This window comes from Pleurodeles waltl, chromosome 6, assembly GCF_031143425.1.
Source record: "Pleurodeles waltl isolate 20211129_DDA chromosome 6, aPleWal1.hap1.20221129, whole genome shotgun sequence".
Lineage (NCBI taxonomy): Eukaryota > Metazoa > Chordata > Amphibia > Caudata > Salamandridae > Pleurodeles > Pleurodeles waltl.
The window spans coordinates 1079572263-1079596084 of record NC_090445.1 but is presented as its reverse complement, the minus strand read 5'-3'; the positions used below and the strand labels follow the sequence as shown (position 1 = coordinate 1079596084).

Sequence of the window (23822 nt, the reverse complement as noted above, 5' to 3'; positions counted from 1 at the left end):
ACACCCTCTGGGGACTACGAGTTGCACTCTGACTCGCAACTAATACTTTTACCAGTCGCCTCAGGCAACTGCACATATTCTGCCTGATTTCCCACCCCACTTGTGGACCTCGTGGTCCTCTGATAGCATCCGGTCCTGGCAGCCGTCCAGCGTGGACTGCCCGCAGCAGATCTTTTCCCAGCTTCAGATAGAAATTCAACAGCTGGACACTGTAGCCAAGAAGGAGGTCTGCGTCTGCTGGACTTCCGGCTGCAGGAATTCGAAGCACAGCTCCGCATCCCCGCTCTCTCCCACCCCACCTCTCCCAAGTACATATGGCACAGTGCCTCAACTCCCATGCTACCCTAAGTCATTAGCAGAAATCAATTCAGGTACCCCTTCTTAAGTGTTTTGTCGGTTGCAGCATTTGCTCCATGATAGCCATGAACACCCACAACCCCCCACCCCGGCCTCAGGATCCCTGGCCCTCACACCAGGCCCTGCTTTTGGCCCATTGAGCCTGAGTTCCACCCATACTGCGCTCTGTGCTGTTTTGGCCCAAGTCAGTCATGATGGTCGAATGTTTAGCATTCCCAGACCCACATTCCAACACGACTGGTCTCGATCGCTAAAGCCTGTTACACAGTGGCAGCAGCCACGCAGATTCCATTTGAAAGGCTTTTTTGTTTCTTTGATTCTTTAATAACTTTGGCACTGTTTGGCTAAACTGCACAGAAGTTGTCCAAACAATTCACATACTTTGACACCTGGAAAGTTTTGCGCCGATCTGTCAAACAGTGGTCATAAAAAAAGGGGAGTGCTATTTCTCATGTTAATTCATACAGGAAACTTAACTCTCTGATATAGAAAAAACTGTTGAACGGAATTACACCATATTTAGCAAAAAGTTGGAACTTTACTTAGAAAGTTTGCTTTGTGTTTTGGTGTACATATGTTAAGCCACTTTATGAGAAGCCAGTGTTTAAAGAGGGGCTGGGGCTGGGAATAAAAAGGTTAACCTAAAAAAAAAAGTAGCTCTATCGCAATGGTTCGTCTTGCAAGACTTCCTTGATGCATTTTTTTTTTAAAATAATAATCCAAGTTGAGACTATGTTGACTCCACTCGGGCAACCTGCATCCAGCCACCAGGAAAGCAGCCAATGTCTGGTGCGCACAGGGCTGGTGGTTGGGTGGCCGCAAATGGGCATTGAGTGTTCAGCCTAGCCGGAGGCCAGGCCCTGCGCTGAACCCCCACTGCACATGGGCATAGGCCATGCACAGAAGGGTTGAGCGCAAGTTGCTTTAGGGGGTTTGGCTGTATGCTGAACTTAGAATAGGATCCAAAACCACACAAATTCACTAGAGGAAAAAAAATTAAGAGGTGTTGTAGTTAGTTGAAATTAAAAAGAACACTTAAATTCACCAGTTAAAGTTATTCCACTAACTAGAACCTGTTTCCTAGTTATATACTGCTTACGACCTCCTATATTACATCACTCGTGACATCCCAAATGACATCATCCAGTCACTGAACTACATACTTTAAAGATTGTGGATTTGAAGTAATTCAGCATGCTACATATGTACCCAATTTTCTATCACCTATTAAGTGATAATGGACAATCTTGTTCCACCTGCTGGACACATGGCATATCTTTCAAGTCACCCACATTGGTGCATGTTACCCTCTTTTTACTGGGTCACTGTTCACCTGAATGGGATTACCCTCTTGACCTGCAATTTTAAGTCAAGAGGTTGACAGGTATGCATTTTCCAAGGCTAAGACACCTTTTTCCAAGCCCTGTGGAAAACCCTCTGTAGTTATATAAAATACACTGCACACGTTGATGCGAAGAGCACAATGGCATGGAGCCATGCTTCCAACCCCAGTGTGAGTTAAGCCACCTCTAAAGTGAATGACTTCTACATTATTCAACAACCTCAGCTGCCCTAAAAACCTTCCGCAAATTTCTGGAAATAAATATCCGCACCCTATAAACATCCTAATAGTATTACAGAAATTTAACATGGGTATGTGCTTAGATATCTGCTGGTGGGCAATCTATCAGCTCTGGCTTTTCACAGAAGTTGTGTGTTTTTTTTTTTTTTTCAAGCGGTTTCGGGTTTAAGAAAGAACCTACCTTGAACCATTCTCAGCAACCCACATCAGGTGCGCTCAGCCTTTACCTTGTTTAACAAGAGGTCCACCTTGCATCCAAAACATTATGGGTTTGTAAACTGTGCACCCCATACGTCGCCAGGGCTTACTATATTTCCATTCTTTCCACTCATGTGTACACAAAATAATTATCTGCTTTGTACTACTATTGGCCCTTTAATGTGACTTTTTTTTGTTTTATGTCAGCTCATGGAGTAATGCGAAAAGCAGTTATCAAGAATGAAGTGATTTGAGATGTCAAATGAGTGATGCAATGAGTTCATATGCAGCGCACAACGGAGATGCATACTTTTTTCACTCGGTAATATAAAATAATAAATATTTCATCACAATTACATCAAGATTGAGGAGGTGTTACAAACAGCATTGACTAGAGTTGCAGAGTACATTCCACAATGTATACCAGCATATTCATAGATGGATCAAATGCTAAGAAGGCTTGCACCGTATGGACCACCAAGTCAACATAATTTACAGAAATAACAAGAAGCAGCTATAGAAGAGTGACGTTTCGCCACCCTCTCTGGCGTCTTTTACGACCATTATCAAGACGCATGTGAATTCACATCTGATTACTCCTCAGATCTTATGATAGATTGCACAAGGAACGTGCAGCATTTTGATAGCAATTCAGAAGCAGGGCACCCAACTCCCAAGTCTCGCCTTTTCACCACAAAATATGCTTTATTCTATGTTTGAGAAGTGCCCTCAAAGATTAGCTTCATAAGGATATATGAAATGTGTACCACCAAAGTGCAAAATATCTAGTCCAGTTCCATCACTTAGAGAACCTCAACTCGGACACATTTAGGAATTGAACAGAAAAGCAATTAAATCCGGGAACGACGGGAGGCGCTCAACAATAAATTTGTCCATTACTGTTGTAAGTCTATGGTATAATTTAGTCGCTTGGTTTTCTATTAAGAGGCGATCTCGAACTCCTGCACATTTAGCAGTAGTGGGCATAAGCAATTTGCTCTCCCTAGGGTTGCTGGTTCTGCCAATAAGCCATTTCTGTACCGTGGATTGCAGAACATGTAGCTCCGTGATTTACATGAACAATAATTAATATACATATAATTTCACATATTCGAAGCATAACACAGTGGGGGATTTCCATTAAAAATGTTAAGTTGGAGGTTCTATAGTGCTTTCTGTGGCTTGGAGGCTGCCTCAAAGTGCTTTTGTGGGAAAAGCAAGGGAGAAAGATGAGTGGAAACAAAGGACCAGTAGTGAAGGGGAATGAGGGAAGAGGGCTTGTGAATAGTTATATCCCTCGAAGCTCACATACACCACTGGCTACCATAACGATAGCACATGATGGATAGCCGTTAATATGGGCCTGCCTTGCATAGGATCAGTTAGGGAGCTGAAGAGGCAATGGTGGGGAAGGAGGTGCAGGGACTCCTCGTTTGGACTCTAGAACCCCAATGAGTTTCTGTGTGAAATCTGCCTAGTCCATAGAATGATTTATGGAGTATTTGGATGTAGTACAGAGCCACATCTTCTGATCTGGTCCATGCTCCATACACCCAATTGGATTAACTGGTAGAGGACTAACTATTTTTTTTTTTTTTTTTGTAACACGCCTAGCTCATATTCTAGAGAAACACTTAGCCCATAGATTAAAATTTTTGTACTTTACCAAAATATGGGCTCCTATTTTGTCATAATCCTCAGTGAAGATGAAAAACATTCTCTGGACTCAATTGAACTTTGTGAGGCTTATTATGTACTTGTAAATGTTCTGAGCAAGAATGGTTTTAATCTCTGATAAATGCAATGAGTTTGTTTTGCCCAGTAGGTAACTGCTAGAAGTGTCGGGCTTGTCAAGAGGCTAGAATTTGTTTAATTTGTAAGACAGATATTTCTACATACCAGACCGGCAGAAGCAACGATTCTGTGTATGGTGTGTGATTAGGATGCTCAAGGACTTTTCTATGCGTAGGTGACACTTTGCTCTCCCACGCTGGAGTGCATAACTGGCACCATCAGCATTCGGATCTGTGCTGTTCTGTTTGTGTGCGATAATAAACATAGGAGTTGCCAAAAAGGACTTTCTTGCGTTGCTAAAATACCTTGTGCTATGGAGTCTTTGAGAATAGTGGGACACTACTTTTGTATACAGGAGGCAGAGTGGGGATGTAATACATGTATGCAATAGCTGATGGAGAAGGGGATCTGCAAGTGAGTGTGGTTGTTCAGTACTTTGTTGTTTTGTTTGAGTTAAATATTAAGCATAAACCAACCTCCGTGAAGCCTAGTGGTGCTTTGCACAGCTGAGTTGTGCAGTATGGTATCATGGGTGTCTGATCGGTTGTTAGCATGTAGGTGGTGTTGGGATTTAAGCTCTTAGCTAGGGCACCTGTTTCTCATGTTTTATGGGAATTTGGAACCGGAGTTTGGATGTAGTTTGTGTTGGGATGTGATTTGTCACCAAACACTACTTAAGAGCAGCCAAATCACACAGCATCCATAGCGGCTGCCATTTTAATTTGTTACTTTGTAACTCGAAATTTATTTTAGGATTCCATCTGTGGAACTATAAACGCAAGACACTTCTGGCTGTTACTGTTACTTCTAGTTTTAAGAGGTATATTTTCGAACCATGTAGAATGTATTCTGTTTAGAAGAAATACATCTGTCACTATGTTTACTGAACGTGATAAGACGTCTTATTTTTATCTAAAAGCAACCTTCACACCTCCTCTTATTAAGCCATGACTGCTCGGCCACAACTACACTCCAAAGTCACCAACATTAGGAGAGTCCAGATTAATAGCCGTAGCCCTAATATATAGGGGGGGGGGTTGTTAGCCATTAAGGATAATACACAGTTTTATCTCGGATAGCACAAGATACTTGCTCCCTGCATGCCATAGTCCTGTGGAAATACGCATTGGCAAACCCAATAGGTTGCGTTGTTTAAAGGCGATTCTCGAGCCATTGGAGGGGGGGAAATGCGTGTACTGTCTCCTACCTTCTGAATGTCACGCCTGCGTGTCCTTCTCACGCTTCTTTCTGCTTTGCTGAACTTTTTTCTCTTCATTTACTTCTCTTTTCTTTCTCAGTGCCTCTCCCTCCCGTTCCATTTCTGATTTAAATGTTCCCCTCTTTTTTTGGGCTTCTTACTCTTGTATTTCTCTTCATGTCCTGTTTCTCTCTCGCTCGCGCTCGCTCTCTCTCTCGTGCTCTGTGTCTGGCTCTCCTATTTGCGCCCACCTGCTTTCTCTTGCAAACTCTCTAGCTGTCTCTCCCTCTCGCTGATATAGGTGGGATCTCCTTCCACTTCGCGGATGTGTTTTGACTTGAGCTGCTGCTGAAGAGGGGGACCTGCTCTGCCCCCGGGGCCCTCTTCTGCGGCTCAATGTAGAAATTAATTCAAATTGTTTTAAAAAACTGGTGTACCTGGGTCATGTGCCTGCAGTAGCAGCTGCCAACTGCTACTATTAATGTCAACTTCTTATATAATCTTGATTGGGTGGAAGTTTAAAACAGGGATGCATTTCCTCCAATCGAAAACTTTTCATAGGCGAGTAATTGCTTGAAGCTGCTGGCCCGTTAAGGTCTGTTTGTAGCTTTTTAAAGTCCCTCATCCGACTAGATGATTGTTTCCAGACTTTTCGGGATTCGTAGGCTCCTTGGTCTAAATTTAGTCCGAAATGCGCATGCAGGCTCCACTCCTGGAGCCGTCCCAAGAAATATTAACTGCCATTCCATGGAAGTGTGCGAATTTTGCGCCCCTCTTGCTTTGCGCGGCCAGGTCGGTCTGTCGCAGCAGAGCTCCCTTGGGAGGCCGCCCCTCTTCGAGGGAGCCGGGGACCCCAGCAGCCCTTGTCTGGACTCCCCTCAATGCACGGTCTCGGGCCGCCTGAGGAAAACATATTCCTTTGCAGCTGGGATTATCCCCGCGCTTTGGTCCGCTACTGGGCTGCCTCCTGGGCTCTGATGCCCAGCAGCTGCTAAGTGCTTCTGCGGGCACGCGGCCGAGGCTGGCTGCCATTCCAGGGGCTTATAAAACGGAAACGCCGTGCTCGCTTAACTGGGGTCCCTGGTGCTGCCTTGTCTAGGCAGGAATCCTTCGTCTCGTGCGTCAGCGCGGAGAGCGGCATAGCCCTGACTGGTTGGGGTGCAGAGCGGCATGCTTCACCTGTGGCACTCTTGGCGCTGTCGTTGACTACGCTGGCACGAGTGGGGGTCAGTGAGTGAGTTTTTCGCAAAGTCTGTGTACGAAAGGCCCATCTTGCTGTCGTGCACCGGTTGTAGGCGGGGCATTGTGGCCTCAGCACAGCTCGGTAGCTCGGCCCCACCTGCTCGTGGTCATCCTTGTATCCTGGTCACGCCACACGGTCCTAAACTCATCCTCTGACATACATTTATCTCGGACTCACATTCGGCGCCTTTTCACGAAGCAGTATAAAATAGCTGAATATATATATATTTTTTTTAACCGTTTTTTCTTTTTACTAAATGAAACGCTTTTGATGAAGTTTTTTGTACCGTCGATTAAATTGTTATGGCTGCGCACCCTCAGTCAGGACGCAACTAGTTTAATCCCGGGAAGCCCGAAACCATCAATCCGTATTTCAAATCTGCACGTGAGAAGACAGAGCCTGGCGGCTGAGGAAGATTTGTTTTTATTTTTTCTACATGATTTGTATTTGATCTAATTGGGAAAGAGGAAAGCAGTCTCACGATTCAGATAGGGTTTCGCTTGCACCGACGGCCACTTTTAAGTGGGCTTTAAAACCATTCAAAGATGGCCGCAGTGGCTTCATGGGATGCAGTAGACAGCAAGTGGGAGCCTGGGAGCACAGCGTGTTCGTCATTTAAAAAAAATAAAAAGGACTACGATACCCTGGTCCTGGTTAGGATTCATACCTGCACATTACAACTGCCTCATTTACAGTGAGGGGAATCTGCGACTGAAGTGTACCAACTCATTCCCCCATGCTGTATACTATAGTCAGCTGAAGCAATATGTGAATGACGCTACAAAACACAAAGAAAGGACAATTTCTAACTGAAAGCCCTTGTATGTTTAAGGAATTTGTTTAAAAAAAAAAAAAAGTTATTGAGTCGGAAAAATGTGGCGTTGGCTCTCACAGCAGACCTCTACATCTCGAAGTGGAGATTGTTACTAGTAATTCAGACATTTGTGGCTTACATGATGAAACCATGAATCTGGATTGTCAGCCTGTTGTCACATATTTGGCAACCCCATCCCTCCTAAGTCCCACCAACCCACCCACTGCCTCTAAGGAGGTAATTGTTAATGAGTGAGGTGGGTTGGGCTGCAGATAAGTGCAATGGGACAGTTCATGGCAGGCGTGTGCCTCTGAAACACCAGTCAGACAGAGGAAGAGTGTGGTAAATATTAGGCTTGCATCTAACTGGCAGCCCTCAGCAATTTTAACAGGTGCAGCACCAAGGCAGGGTTTGCACAGTGTTTGATGCACAAATGCAAAACCTTTTTGAATACATTGCCACCTGTAGGCCTATCTAGAGCATAGTTACTTAGGCTCTGGGTGGGCTGCTCCAAATATCAGTGGTTCACTAGGTTAGGGCTACTTCGCAATATGTGAAGAATAATACACACAAACAGCATCTGAGGGACAGAGGCAGGGCTATCCGGATTCTCATGTTTGAAGATCACATAGCAGAGAACGTCAGAACCCTCTTATTCACTCACTCATCCACTTATACGTTCCTCTAAACAATCGCTTCAGACATCTGTCTGTAACCCACGTCAGTCATGCCTAACTGTACATGTTCTGCAAGCGTTGAAAGCATGTATTCACCTGCTGAATTTGGTCTGCAGGGAATGACAGATTGAACATCCTGCCCTTCTTCAAGACAGGAAAGCTTGCTTTGCTACTGACATGCTATATCTGTTCTTCGAGGAAGCAAAGCGTGCACTGCTGCTGCCTAATTTATACCTGTCCTGAGACAGAGAAAGCCTGTGCTGCTGCTTTCCATGCTATACCTCTCTGAAAGAGAAACACTTCACAGTTTCTGCTCTATTCTGTGAAGAAGGAGCATTTACACTGCTGTTGCTCTATCTTGTGAAAAAAAACAAGGATATCTTGAATGCACCTGCATGAAATGCTTTAGTGCGATCTGGGGCAAAACTAGATGTGTGGCCCTGTCCCAGAGACCTTGGTTTCAATTCTGATTTCACAGCTTGGCCAAACTGTGACTCTGGGCAATTGCTTCTCCTCCCTATGCTTCTTATGCGATCATCACATTTGAGACCACCTTGAAATAATTCAGTTCAGGAGGCACATTATCACAAATCTCTCTTGGAAATGTTTTAATACACCGTGGTGATGCTTCATACTTTCATACAGAAAAAACAAAAAAACTGATTAGCTTCTTCAGTGATTAATAAACTTGTAATGGCAGATATGGTGTGCTTTGTTAATTCTAAGAAATCCAATCAGTGCAGCAATATTATCTAATGTGGTTATGGGAATGAACCCAAATTACACTTTTAAAGTTGATATCTCAACTATAAAAGGTGACAGGCAGAAACTGGGCAAGGCACATTTACTGGCACAGGCTGTGATAAGTTTCCCGATCACTGGTGTGCAATTCCTAGAGCCCAACGCCCAGGACATAATGTTTGGGGTCAAAGACAAGTCTTCAGATTTTTTTTCTCCTTGAGACAAGTAGGCCCAACCCCCTTCAGCACGAATCCTTTGGCTGCCACTTTACAGTACCATGTTTGAAAGGAATTGTCTGCAGCTGAGGTAAAGTTTGTACCTAGATGTTAATGCTGTTTGAACTTGTATTTATGGTTCATTAATACAAAACTTTTAATATTAGGCTGAGCATTCTAAATATATGCTGTAAGCTCAGACTGTACTGCTGACAGTGGTTCCCGTTAAAAAAAAAAAAAAACGAGTACACAATTGCAAAAAATGCTACTAGGGAAATGTTTTTTTGCTGAACTACTGTAAAATTGTAGGTACCATTTCTTTGAAGCATCATTTAGTAAAATGTCTTGATGCATGCAAGTATTTCCCAAAAAATATTCATAATGGAAAGACAGTGTAACCAGTTTCAGCAAGGTGATAGGAAACATGAATATAAACAAGCATTGGCAAAGCCAATAGGTCCGACATTGGGAGGGGGGTGGGCAGTCTTGGTCTTGTCAAGGTGTGTCTTGTTTTAAAATAGCTTTTTTAAAACTATTTTGTTGTGGCAGGTGCTGGGCCCTCACCTTGTAACAAATATTAGCAAAAATATTTTTTCTTCCCAGAAAGCACACATTGCCACTGTATTTCTTGGCACTGAACAAAACTACTTTGTGTGCCAATATGCTCCTTGTGAAAGAGCAGATTACGATCATTGTAATGCAATGTAACATAAATCTGTAGAGCGCAGAACTTGTCACTCGTGAGGGTATTCTGGCACTGGGTAAGAATGGGTTCTGAAAGTAGGATCAGTCACAGTGAAGTAAGCCAATAGAATTTTAACAAAACAAAAGGTCTTGGTTAACGCCAGACCTAATTGAAGGACCAATTTATTAAAGAAAGTCACAAAAGTGCACCCATTGTATATCTTAGCATTAGTTCAGATTTGTGTATTTCACGAATTTACAGAAGTAGACCAGGAAATCATACACCTACAAAATATTTTTTAACTGTGTCTCCCCCCCCGATCCCCCCGCAATCCTAGAAGAAGTTTTACTTCTGACCCTTGTCAGGAGTACATTTCTCAGTATAGGAAATAATTAGAGAAGAGCTGGGGAAAACCCTTAAATCACACGTTAGTAGGCTTGCACAGACTCAAAAGGGCATTCCAACCATGGAACTGTTGCTTACTGATACTTCCAGTGCCAGTATGTAAAGGTGGCAAAATATGGAACTGCAGGTATTCAAACCCTACTACAGTATTAGCCCCGGCATAATCAGAGAGGCTATTATATAATGAGATTGCTGCCATAATTTGCTGCCGCATTATATGGCACCAAAGAGGCAAGCAGTATATATATATAATATTTTTTTTTTGTGTGTTTTTTTTTTTTTTTTTTTTTTTTTAAACAGGACAAGTAGATTTATGAAGCAGTCTGTTCCATGGACAAGGAGATATTTTATTATATTCCACACCCCTTCCTGCTCTTTGAAACATGTTGCACATACAGACAGGCTTTCCAGAAGCGCAGCAGGAGGCCTCATCAAAAATGGGTCCTAGGGAAATGAGCCCCACTGATACTACCCTTATGGCACCTTTTCTCAGTATTAGATGCAATACAGCTATAAGCCTGAGGAAGACACCTGACACAAGAGGGGCAACATTGGAGCGCCAAAACATGTTGCCAGAAAATAGAAGCAGGGTCTGTTGCTCAACCTTTCCCTTTTTATGATCTGGCTTGGTAGCGCTGCAGTTGTCACACAATTATGTATCACAGAAGAGTGGCTTTGGCTCCGCCCACATGTTGGAAGTCCGGAGTACATGTTTTGATTGGGTGAAACTTGTGTACTTTCACAAAAATGTGCTTGCCTGCCACACAGATGTGACCAATTTGTTAATTTATCCTTCTGCTTGAGCTTGACCTTTCAGGGGCACACACATGCCATTTCACAGCTCATGGTGTTTTTCTTCTGGCTGCAGCAAAGATGAAAAGAGGACAGTGATTAACATACATTGATTTTTAGGTCTTGTGTGACAGTGCATTCATAAGCCAGGTCTGTTGGCATTACCAATGTCTGTTAATGTTGTGGCAGTGAGGCACCAGTAAAACCATTCTTACCTCACCCATATATAATTTCATACTGGGTATGATTTTGACTTGAGGGACATAACTTCATCCAAACCTAAGAATCCATCACTAAAAGTCTGTACATTCAGTGAAGTTTGACGCTCTTGGGTGCTTTCTGGTGCTAGATGTCTAATGCTCTGATGAAGCATTCCACACTGCACACTAGGTAGGTGAGGGTTCACTATCCTTTGTGAGTACATGTATACATATAAAACTTCTGCAAGAGATTTGGCTTTCTTCAAACAGTTTTCTACTTCTTGTGCGTTTGTCAGTTCACAGGAATCATGCCTACTCCCTCTTTTGTGTATTAGCTACCTGTGTTGTACCTTTTCTGATTGTGTGAGCGACTTGTGTGATGTTAGTTCTGCTACTGCCCGTTACTTGTTGTGTTAGGGAGTGTTGAGCTGCTGCCGCCGCTCATGTTTTACCTCTATTGTGATGTGAAGCTGTATATACAACTTTCAATACACAAAATCCAGCTTGAACTGCCAATGTGTGTTCTAATAGCTGATGTGGACGAACTCTCACAAAACATGTGAGCATAGTTTACCTTTTTGATTTTACATATGAAACATGCAGTCAATGAGATGGACTAGATGAATTTGTAAATTTTTTAAACTTAGCTGAAAAGTGGCTCGGTGTTTCATATGCAGCTTGTGCCAATTCTGGCATGTTAGCCAACAGCACTTTGCATGCTGGGATTTGGAGTTTACAATGAATGTGTTAAAGAGCAAAACAAGACTCACTTTGCAACATGCTGTTGGCTGAAAGGCCATTAACGGCTGATGGCACTGTGTCCTTGTGCCACTTAGCAGACTCAACACGTAACTCCTGATTTTCTGCCTTCCATTCTTATAGGCGATCACAGGTTGAGGAGCTCAGTAGGTGAGCTGGTAGGAATAGTATTTCTGTTGCAAATACGAGCACATCTGTGCTAATGGGATTTCATTAGCAGTCATTGCAAAATGGGCATGTTAAAAAAGGATCTTATTTATGTTCTCTACCAACCATTGCGAGCAGCAGCAGTAGTTTAATGAGACATGAATGAAGAATAAACCACTAAGATGGCGCCTCTCTTCCGGGTAGAAGCTTGTAGTGACTTGGGCGCAGCGTCAGCTTCAAATGCAGCACGAGCTGCCAGTGCTTGTGATTCTACCTGGGCCCAGCGGACCTCACGGAAATTCTCACCAATTATACGACCTAAAGCATCTTGGACCACCTAGGCATTCATTAAATTCACAAGTTAGGGTTATTAAAACACGCCCCAGTTCCATTGTACATTCAGGACTTTGTTTGTCAGATTCTGTCAGAAGTTTGTCGAATCACTTTCCCCAGGTGATGATGACGGTGTTGCTAGTGGTAGCTCCAACTCCCGTGTCGGGTTCTGGCTGGTCAGTGTGAGATCAGCATCCCACTTTCCCAACTGGCAGGCCTATTGATCTGAGTCCAGTATTGTTTGACAGCTCCAGAAATTGGAAAGGGAAACTATGCAGAATGCATGATGCAGCTGTCGGTGTGCAACACTAGAAACCGAGACGGTTGTTCTGCATTCAGTGATGTGAGGGAGAGACTGTCGGTGTGCAGTGCCTTCGTGTGTCCAATGCAAACAAGGGGATGAGTCCACCAACCGCTAGGGTGCAATGGGCCCCTGCACCGGCTACGCCAATAATAGGTACGCTTCTGAAGGATCTCTTGTAGTGATGGGGGGAGGGGTCCTAGACGCAGAAGGATGGGAAAGGGGAGCCCATGTGTGGCCTGTGGAGGGACTTTAATGGTGACGCAGACAGATGAGAAGGGGTCACTCCCACGTTAGTACGTCATTCCTAGGGCCGACGTTTTTTGATACTGTCTGGTACATTAATGTTTCCAGAACTCTCTTCTGTTCATTCCAGAACATTGTGGTAGGAACTCTAATAAAATGTCACGTCTGGTCAATGGAATCTGAAAGGGATTACTGGGAGCAGTGAATACGCTGAGGATAAACGGGAAGGAGGGAAATGCACTTCCATGGCCTCTTATGCTTAATTTGTGCGGGGGGGGCAACGCTTTTCTTAGGAGCCTGATGTCCGTGAACCCCAATGAATGGGATGCAGAACGCCAACGATGTCTGGTCTTGACTTCACCTCCTACCCGTTTCTTCCACTGTCGACACTTCTTGTTTATTTATTTCATTTTTGCAGCATCTTGTTCTTCCCTGCGTTTTCATTTTGTCACTGTTTTTCTGTCTTTTACTTTCTTTCTCCAATTTCTGCCTCTGTCTTTCTCTAGCTCTGGGAAAAGCTCCTTTTTGGAAAATAAGTCCTGGTCACCACTGAGCGCCGCTGCCAAACCCTGCAGTTAATGGCACAAATAAAGCACTCCCACTTCGTGCCCCTTTCTGGTGGACTCTGACCCGTCTGGCCCGTGTGCTGCCAGCCTCCTCGGCCCCTGGGCTGGGACCGTCCCAGCCTTTGCAACATTGTGTATCAGACCTCTGCTTCCTGCCCCCTCTTGCGAATAATCCTGTCATGGATACATTGACTGAAAAGCGAATATCAAATCCACGGCTTACAAAGATCAAGAAACATGGCAGTGAATGTGCGAACCAAGCATGTTTGGGTGCTTTTATTTTACCAAATGCAATGGTATAAAAAACTATATTTCACAGTGAACCATAAAATATGGAAAATATTTCATGGTTCCCCAGGAAATATGGATTTTATCATCGTAGTAAGAGCTTCCAAACCACTCCACAGAACTTTACCATTGTCTAAGCTATACTAGTATAATGCGCAATGAAAAAACAAGTTATGGTGCACGTTGACCTAATTATGTGGCAAAAATTGCAACATATGCAATACAGTTTCTGGAAGCATTTTCTAGAAGTTATGTATCAAGTGCAGAAAATCCATAATTATGTGGGGAAAAACGATATCTACAGAATCTCATGCATCCTTTGGCCTTCACTATTGTCCCATTCTATTAGCAACAGTTTAGTCATGAAAGGTAAACCTAAACATTCCAATTGCAAGCTTTTCCACTGATAGCTACTTTTTGGAAACAAAGCACACTTTTCTGTATAACTACCCCGTAATAAACATGTAATATAATAAATATATAAAGATAACCTGTAACATGGCGCAGCATTGCCATCGCGTGTTTCTGGTGATGTTTATAAACTAGTCCACGTTCAGCCTCATGGTTTACGAGGTCACCAGATGGAAATAATGGGCTATTGTATACAGTTAACTGTTATGTAAACTCTCTCCATTTTTTTTACTATGCCAGTGAAAATAAATTTGGCCCAATAAAAATGTTGTCCGTTCCAGTGTAGTAATAAATACAGGTTGTCATCTCTTATGCAGTGTGAAGACGAAGGCCCGTGTTTTTATTTTTGAAGAGGTGCGACTTCGGTGTCTCATTTACCAGGTTACTCTCCTAGAACTTCACTGCTTCACTCTCTGGTCCTACTCGGTGACGTTGTCCTTAGATGCATGATCTTATAAGGAATGCACTTGAAGGAGCAGTATGAAATAAACTATTCATGCAGATTTGGTCTGCGGAATGGACTATTTATTACCACTGTTGAGGGACAGGAGGGGCCATTTTACCAGTTCTCGCTCTCAGAAGTGATCATGTATAGTGAATATCTGCCTACATAGCCGTGGCAATTGTTCATGTTAAAAATGAATAGATATTTAACCTAAACAAGGATGCAAGGGATTACACCTGTGAAGTAGGATACACCATATTAAAGAGGTTTTGTGGCCATAAGAGTAGTTTTAATGGTGGTAAATGATTTGCAATAGGCAGTCTGAGACAGTAAACTGGGCTCCTGCAATATCAAGTTCACTCTACTGTGGTGATACACTGCCCTTTGACCTTTGAACTCTGGTAATGCAGGTGTGTTCATTTGCATAGTGGCTCTAAATAAGATGTTAATTTCCACGGGTATTAAATAAATGCTATCGAGTGTGAACGCTGTTTTCATCACAGTTTGCATCACTTTATCACTATGAGCTCTTCCACTCACACTTGTGGTGTTTGTGCATTCCAGGTGGGAGGAGGAGCTGGCCAAGAGGACCAGCCTGGAGGCCATGGTGGAGACACTGCAGGAGGTGAGTGAGCTCGCCGGTGAACTTACTGTATTTCTGTTGAATCCCCTCAACATTCAGCTTGGGCAGAAGAGCAACCTGCCGCCAGCATTTGTCTGTATGTGGGGTGGATTTTTGTTGTGTATTGAGTCTTATTCTAGCAACAGTTCTTGAACTAGTAATAATACCCAGTTTGATTATCTTCATGCTAGTGTTTTTATACATGGCTCGTACAATAGGACCATAAAAATCATCAATATATTCACTTGTTTTGTGTTTGTTGAAGTAGCTTGTACATATTATTGATAATAAATGAATGATAATAAATAAGCATTATTGCACTCTACTCGGGCCATTAACGTTAGTTAAGGCCTTTTGCTAAGGCTGTTAACTTATATTAATTGCGCATTCCACAGCTATAGTCTGGGAACGAAAGGGAAAGCACGTTCCACATAGTGAGAGGAAGGGCAGTTAACACGTGCGCTCTTATGTTGCAGAACCAGTTGACTTCTGCCTCTTAATGCGGCAAGGCAACCCATTTTGATGTGTATAGTTAAAAAGTAGGTGTGGAGGTCAGACAAGCTTAATTTTTGGAGTGGCAAAGCTCTTTATTTTTTATTAAAATACCAAATTGAAGCCCCATCCTACCGTTGTGATGTCACACCTCTGTACAGTGGCGGTGGTTAAACTGCTGGGGTGACATTCCAGTGTTCACGTTATTCATTCCACGTTCGACTGCAGGTTTCAAGACAGTCCCAGAGTTCCTTACTCAACGCAGTAATGCTACGAGAGTGTGAATTTGCTAACAAAATGCAGCTTTTAGTACAAAATGTAATTTACTGGTATTTCGGGTGCATTTTCTTTCCACGCAATTACTTCGCTTAATGAAAAAAAAACCTCATGCAAGATAAGAGTAGCATAACCTGTATTTGTACAAGTGCACATACACTCAAGTATTGGGTTCCTTGTCCCTGAAATTACAGATGTTTATTGGAGGAGACTGGTTTGAGTGGAATGTGCTCGGTATTTTCTGCACTAACCAGCCTCCCACGAGCACAAATTATGAATAATCATGTAATGCAAAATGTAAAGAAATGTAATTAAATTTGGGGATTTCGCCAGCGTAACTCACACTTCATCGAGGATTCAATACTACCCTCGAGGGTTGATATGTGGGCTTGTTCGAAAGTAATAATAGTTGGTGCCCTCTGCCAAGGATGTCAACCATTAAAAGCCTTTCTTGCAATAATGGCCCCAAGCCAAAGGAACTTAGCACACAAAGGGACTGGGCTATTCCCTTCGGTGAGTGGTACTTACGGTCAGGAGAGAGGGAGACTGTTGGCACTAGTGTCACAGACCTCCTCTGACCCCACTGGCCTATGTTAAATGTCTTAGATCCACATGATTCTGTTTTTTTTTCCCCAAATAAAACTGCTGCTATTGCCGATTTTATGTTTTTTGGGACTTCTTCCAAGGACACAAATATCACATTTGGACTGTCAGTTTGTGGCCTTTCACTGCCCTCTGAGAGCAGCTTCTGCTAAGCGAGGCACTATCTGGCAAGGTTTGGAGTTTCCAACAGCTATTATGGCCTCTGATAGTAGCTAGCTTGCACGAGCACAACAAGTTCAAAGTAGGTTGAATGATAGGTCTCTGTGACGGATCTCTGTGACTTGGGCCATATGTCCCACCAAATCTGGCTCCTGGAATTCTGCTTCGAAGGCAAAATGTGGGTCCGAAAGAAACCAGTATCCATTTTGGCGGCATCTCAAGAGCAAGGAACCTCTTCTGGTGTGAATGGAGCCAAGTAATATATTTCATTACAATAAAGAAACACATTTTCCCAAATTTCCCAAATTAAAAGATACAACTAATATAAATCGTAGAAAATAAAAAAATCAGAATACGTAGAAACTCACACAAAACATAATTCGGATAGCTGTTAAATACCTAACGGAACCTTCCAAACGTCTCAAACTTCAAACTGCATCCTTGGCTAATCCCCAAACAGTTAGTTAATATCAGCAATGTACTTTTATTAAGACTTGAGAAAGCCAGAAGATATGGGTAAAGCTGTGAGGGCCCTGCTTGCTTTTGAGACTGTCGAGAGAGGGTTCAGTAGGTGGGGTTTTCTACGATGGATGTTAAGTCTTTGAGAAAGCCATGCAGTTTGTCTAAATTCTGTGGTGCCAGGTCCAGTACCCAAGAGGTCATCAACATTCCAAAGACGTCCGCCTCTGTCGTATTCCTCCGTTTTCCAGTCTTAGTCATGCAGATGTCTGTGGGTGGGAAAAGAAATGCATTGACACAATAAAAAAGCTGAGATTTTGGGGCAGTTTTTCGTACTACAGTGTGCATTCATTTGGGTGTCTGCTTAACTCTTTGAACTTAGTAGCCTAAATACGAGGGGAATCCTGCTTCTTGCTTCTTTTGGAATTCCAACACAATGTGTGCCCACGATGAGCAGGGCTGCCCTAACGCTGAAGCAGCAGCTCGGGAGTAACCAAGTGTCTCCAAAGACTGACCCCAAAATCTTTGTCTCTGATCCACTCAAGGCTAGGGAGCCAACAAGCCTTGGTAAGACAACAGTAGTGGTGCACAGGGTGGTTCCAGTGGCTGCAGCAAAGGCCCACCGTCTCCCAAGTTGGTCAGAAGACAAGTTGGACCTGGCAAGGACCACAACACAAACCACCACCTGTGTTGCAGAGCCTTTCGATGTCTGTGGGACAGCAGGATCCACCAGCTGGTCATCATCTTAAGGTGCCTGTGGATGCAGGGAAGTGACTCCTTCACTCCAAGGGAGATCCCTTCTTGCTGCAAACGAAGTCCTTGTGACCCTGGAGGATGCACACCCATTGATGTTGCAGAAATCTTGCAGGAGCTGGAGAAACAATGTTTCAGTGGGAGCCCTCTCCACTGGCTAATGTCTTGTTTCAGTTCCTAAGGCAGTCCAGCAGTGGTTTCAGAGGCCAGGAGCAGAAATCATACAGAGAGTTCCTTTTGTATAGTCTTGCTTGCTGAATCTGGAAAACCACCCTCAAGGGAGCCCTTAAGTAACCCTCAAAGAGGGTGGGGCACTATCTGCAGTGACCCCCACCCCCTCTATAGGAGGGAGGTCAGTGATGTCGCCCACCTGGCTTAACCAGTTGAATGTTAGGGGAGGAGCGGGACAGGGGTTGTCACTCCCCCTGTCCTTTGTGTGGTTTTGCACCAGAGTGGGAACCGGGGATTCCTGCACTGGTACAAACCAGTTTATGGAAGGAGGGCACCAAATGTGTCCTTCAAAGCAGCCTAGTGCCGCTGAGAGGGCACCCCACCTTAGCCCAGAGACACTTAGTTCTAAAGGAGAGGAAACCCCTCCTAAAGGAAACCTTTTGTTCTGCCTTCCCCTGCTCGAGTTAGGCTCAGCAGCAGGAGGGCAGAACAGTGTATGGGGTCTGTAGCAGCGCGGGCTGGTAGGCGGACCCTGCAAGGCTGTACAGACTAATCTGGGTTATCCTCTCAGGAACCCGCAATATACACAGTATCATGCAACTAACAGTGGAATTGGTGTAGTCGCATGATTCCAACATGTTTGATACCAAACATGCGTAGGTTTGGTGAAGCCATCATGTAGTTGGACTACATGTGTTGACCAGGGTCCACTACATACCCTAAAATGGCTTCCACTCAGTTAAAAAGCCCAGGGAATGGAGGCTGGGATTTGTAGGAGCATCTGATCATGCAGAGGTGCCCTCACACTTACGACCATGCACCCTGCCCTTGGGCTGAAGGACCTACCATAGTGGTGACTTACGGTGACCAAGTGCAGTGACCATAAAATAAGGTGGGCCTTATATCTAAAGTGAAAGGTGCGTGCACCGTTTCACGCAGGCTGCAATGGCAGGCCTGCAGACACAGTTTGCATGGGCTCCTTTGGGTCGCATAATACATGCTGCAGCCCAAGGGAGACCACTGGTGTACCGGTGGCCTGGGTACCCAAGTACCATATACCAGGGACTTACATGGGTTCATCAGTATGCCAATTGTGACGTGTAAAAGTTACCATGTAACCAAATTTAGAGGAGAGAGCACTGACACTGGGGATTCGATTATCGGGAACCCAGTGTACTACAGTCTAAACTTAATGACACCAGTCAAAAAGTGGGGGTAACTATGCTAGAAAGATGCTACTTTCCTACAGGAGCAGGATTCACCAAAGTTCAGGATGGCCGAATGGACGGATTGCTGACCCCAATAGAATAGAGGTGTTTTGTTACTGTTCTTTCATATTTATGCCCTAAAGTTGGGATTGCCCTGATGCTTCCCTGCCAAATGTGGCTCCTTCGGTCACCAAAGATGGGCATGCATTATACATTTGTCAGTGGGGTTACACGTGGGTGGGGGAGGGGGAAGAGAGAGATTGTGCGAGCATCTCATTCTGCTTTATCAAATGCAGGGGTACAGAATGGTACAAGAATTTCTAATGGAGGCCGTTTAGATTAGCTGATACCTTAGCGACTGCTCACACAAACCCATAAGCAGTCCAGGTTTAGTCTGAGACCGAAAGGAAAAAAAAGAAAAAATAGTCTAAACCTTGTAACTACCACTGCCACTCCTTGGGATTTACTCTCTTCCTATCTGCATGTAGAACACAGCAAGCTTGAAGCCTAAGCATGGTTGTGACTCTAACTAGAAGTACAGATAATGTTACCCTGGATCCTGAAACTGGTCATTTCAGGAAATCTGTACCATTTTGAAAGATGTTAAAAGATTGAAATTGACAAAGGGGGTTTGGGAGACATGCATCCTGGCAGCGTATATTGAGGAATCTTCGTAAACCTATCCTTTTCGAAGGACTTTCCCTTAATCTAGATTTCCAATAGCATTCTGGGAAAGTAAAGTGCTACACATGTTCAAGCAGTTTCACGTACTTCTTTAATCACTCTTCTTCCCTGTTTTGATGCTATGCGTTGCATGCAGGCTCACCCGTCTTCTCGATCATGTTCTTTAGGAGGCGCAGGAAGCCGATGCCATGCAGGATGAGCTGAATGAGAAGATAGAACGGTTGAAATCCGACCTTGTTGTGTTCAAAGGTCTCATGAGTGATGTAAGTAGAGAAATTGGACAGATCCCATCAAGTCCTATGATGTGTTACTTATTACCATAGTTTCGTTTACACACACAAGGTGTTATGTGCTCCTGTGGTGGCTGCGTAGTAGGGTGTGTTTGCAGCTCACTGAGTACACCGTTTTTAAGGTCTACCATGCCGGGGACTAAGTTGGATCATTTACTCTATGGTGAGTTTGAAGTTCTGTAGAGCTTATTTTCTTGTGTCTGTTTTGTTGATCCACAGACGCTTTATGCAGCAATTATAGCATTAGTACAGTGACTCTGTGGCCATGGCATCTTGTTGGGGGAGTGGCTGCTCGCTAGGGTGTTGACTCACTGGGGTAGCTCTGTTGTTTGCTTGGTGGGTATATTCACTCAGTACAGCAGTTAATTCTGCTCAGTACAATTGTGATGGGGCCTACCCTGTTGTATCTTGAGTGGGGTTGGATCTGGGTTACGCTGGGCTTGGAATGACTGCAACATCATCAACTTCTGATGGTGTAGTTTGGACTGTGCTTTTATGTCATTGGTGGTACTGCTGCAGTTGTTGTTTGATGGAGTTAGTGTAGGCATCTGAACTGAGCCATATTTCGTTCCTGGGTTTTTGTTTGCCTCACTATTGCCTGCTTGATGTGGGTCATTTCTGTATGCACTTTGTTGGATGGTTTATTTTAATGCACTCTGCAATGACAATGCATAATTGTGGAAGGTGAGGTGGGCTGTCTCCAGGCCACATTTGCTCGATGGTAGAAATGTTTAGGTCTGTTCATTGGTGCCCTGTTTGCATTTGCTTGATGGTGGACTGGCTGGGGCATTTTTGCGTTTGCTCTTTGGGACCCAGTGACTGTGTCATTTTACAGGAGCCAGATTAATTTGTAAAGCAGTATTAGCTCTTACCTGTAGCGCTTGTCATTGTCTGGTGCTGTGTCGATGGGTCGGCGCCTGTACCTACTCGCTGGAGCTGCATTAGTGCCTGCTTGCTGGAGCTGTTTGTGCTGCACGGCGAAGCCCTGCACATGCTTTCTGCAAAGCTCCACTAACAATATAACACATCAAAAACACAGTGCCCTACCCTGCTTCACATCTGTCCTGGGAAAACACATTAACTTGCTGCTTTAATTGTGTCCTAATGCTCCACTGCCCTCCAGCTGGAAGTACTAAAATGCACCCATCAATCATCTGACTCTCAGGCTCCTAGTTCTGTTTGCCCCTGCGGCTTTAAGGCGCATTAAGATGCGCCGTGTGCTAAACTTGGCACTATTATTAAGAGATATACACAGATCTCAAGTTCTTTAGTTTGCATCAAGCAGTGTCTTCTTGTGGGAGGGCAGATGAGAGACATAAACACTTTCTTCAGTAAGAAATGCTGGTTCCATGTGAGTAAAAATACAAAGGCCCTCAATACATGTGACCCGGTTATTCCCCACTCTTGTAGTTATCTATGCTAGGGGTGGGGAAAACACAGATCATTTCAAGTGACAATCTGAGGGGCCCACTTGTAATGGTGGAAATTAGGAATTGTCAGGGAATTGGGAATTGTGTGTCTAATTTTCCCTGGTAATTCCTCTTTTTCCCTTGATTTTTTCTCGCCTAAATCTGTGTGAAAATAAACAGACCTGAAAATGCACAGCTGATCTCCTAATTCCAATAGGGAGTGGCAACTTGTGATCACCGGCCCCTTTTGAATTAAGAGGCCACACGAAGTGTGGGGGCCCTATAGCTAAAAATCGTAGGCTCCAAAGCCATTCAGTTGAAAAATAAAAAGAATCTCGACCTTACGTAAAATATGTTGATGGCTTTCAAATTAATAAATCCGGCCAAACTTGCCTCCCACATGCAGCATGCCTGAGCTGATTTACGATTCGAACCCCATTTCAGCCATACAGAGGGGCAAGTATGTGACCATGGGTTAAGTGCCTATTGAAATAATTTATGCAAGGTTGACATTTTCGATGTCGATGATTGCATTCAGTTTTTGTGTAGCCTGTTTTTCTTCATTCTATTTTCCAATGTTTGTCAGGAGTGCCAAAAATGGAGGTGGTGGTCAGAGTTGCCTCCTAAATCAATCAAGGGGTGGAGGAGGTAGGGGGAGGCTGGGGAGAAGACCGAGCGTACAAAACTAAACTAAGCTTGTGTTAAAAAAAAAAAAAAAACTCTTTACTTTGTGGCTCTGGCAGAGAGTTGTAGTAATAGAGATTTATGTAGCACTGTAGGTGCATTAGAATAGACTTGCAGGGCTATCGGAGTTTAAGTACCCTTACGCTCTGCTCTGAATAATTCTTCAGTGGACCTGAGCGTGTTTTCTGATTATGAGTTGGATAGTGTGAAACGTGTGTGTGTGTGTGTGTGTGTGTGTGTGTGTGTGTGTGTGTGTGTGTTGTAATGGTTAGGGTGGTTTGTGTGTTGCCGGGATTCTTCCGAAATATGCATATTCTCGAGGATTGATAGGTGCATTGCCCGGCTTTAAGGATGTGTCCAAGGTATGAAGAGTATGGGGAGATGTTGGGATCCACAGTAACCCTTTAACCTGGATTAGCTGTGGGGTGTTCAGTGAGTGTAGGTTTAACATGTTCTGTGTTCGAGTGTGACCATTTGTTATGGGAAGTGAGCACCATGTGGTCCAACTGGATGGTGTGTCTGAGCGGGGTTGAATGTGTGTAAGTTGCTCTGAATAAATCATTTTCCTTTTGGAAGTTGTGGTTATGTTGTATGCAGAGTAGTGCTTCATTGGAAGGCATGTATTTGTGTAGCGCTTACTACCCCTGACAAGGCGTTGAAGCGCTTTGAAGTAGTAGTACGCTACTCTGGAGCAAAATTAGTGGTCAGACAACTGGTTATTGGGGTTAGTTGTGCATGCTTATCCCATGCATTCTGTGGTAATGGTCGATATAGATGTGATCATTAGAGAGGGGCTAGGTGAGACACAATTTTATGGTTTCCAAAGAGCTTTAAGGCAGATAAGCATGAGATTTGTTTTTAGCGTGACACAAGGTAGAAAGAAGCAGAGGGCGATTTAAAAAAACATAAGTGATGGCCAATTTTTCATGCAGGATTTTAAGGGTTATTACAGGTGCAGGTTGAGAATTTTTGCATGCAAATTGTGGATCTAAACCTGTAGAAAGAAGCAGTTTCAAAGATCTACTTCTCACAGTAAAAAAGGAAACACAAGAAACCATATTTAATACTATGCTGTAAAGTATTGTTACTTTCAATAGTTGCCAGTGTGGGTTGAGGAAAGACCAGCCCCAGATTTAAAGGAGTTGGGTCCTGGGCCATTGGACAGCTTCTGCTTTCTTGGGGTCAGTAGAGAATGGTAGGGAAAGAAAGTGGGGTAGCACTGATGCTAGTTTAGCATAGTCGTCTCTTCTGGCCTGGTTTTCGCAGTACTTTGTGTTGGTGACTGAAGGTGCCTCTGCCAGTTTTCCTGCTGTCCCCTTCAATGCCTGTGAGGTCAATCATGAAGAACGATGGTGTTACATTGTTAAGTTGTCTCCCCACCCCAGGGCATGCAGCAAACCTGTGTCCTCCTTTTCTACAGTCCAGGAGAGATAGAAAGTGTGCTCTGAAATATGGAATCAGCAATGCAAGTTAAGACTGACAAAAAGAGAGCGAGAGAGCGCGCTGTAAAAACGAACATTATTACCATGTCGTCATCTACATGTCTCCTCACAGTTCATAGCACGGAGAGGAAATGAAAATGTTCATACGCTTGTTGTTGGTTTCCTGTGGTGTG

At 43.9% G+C, this 23822-nt stretch overlaps 1 protein-coding gene across 2 annotated transcripts in view; it reads left to right on the top strand.

Moving 5' to 3' along the window:
- Window positions 1–23822, top strand: part of IFFO2 (intermediate filament family orphan 2) — a 108717-nt gene that overhangs the window by 58577 nt on the left and 26318 nt on the right. For both annotated transcript variants that reach the window (XM_069240125.1, XM_069240127.1), the window contains exons 2-3: window positions 14962–15022; window positions 19992–20087. In XM_069240125.1, coding sequence (XP_069096226.1) covers window positions 14962–15022; window positions 19992–20087 — 157 coding nt within the window. The remainder of the gene's footprint in view (window positions 1–14961; window positions 15023–19991; window positions 20088–23822) is intronic.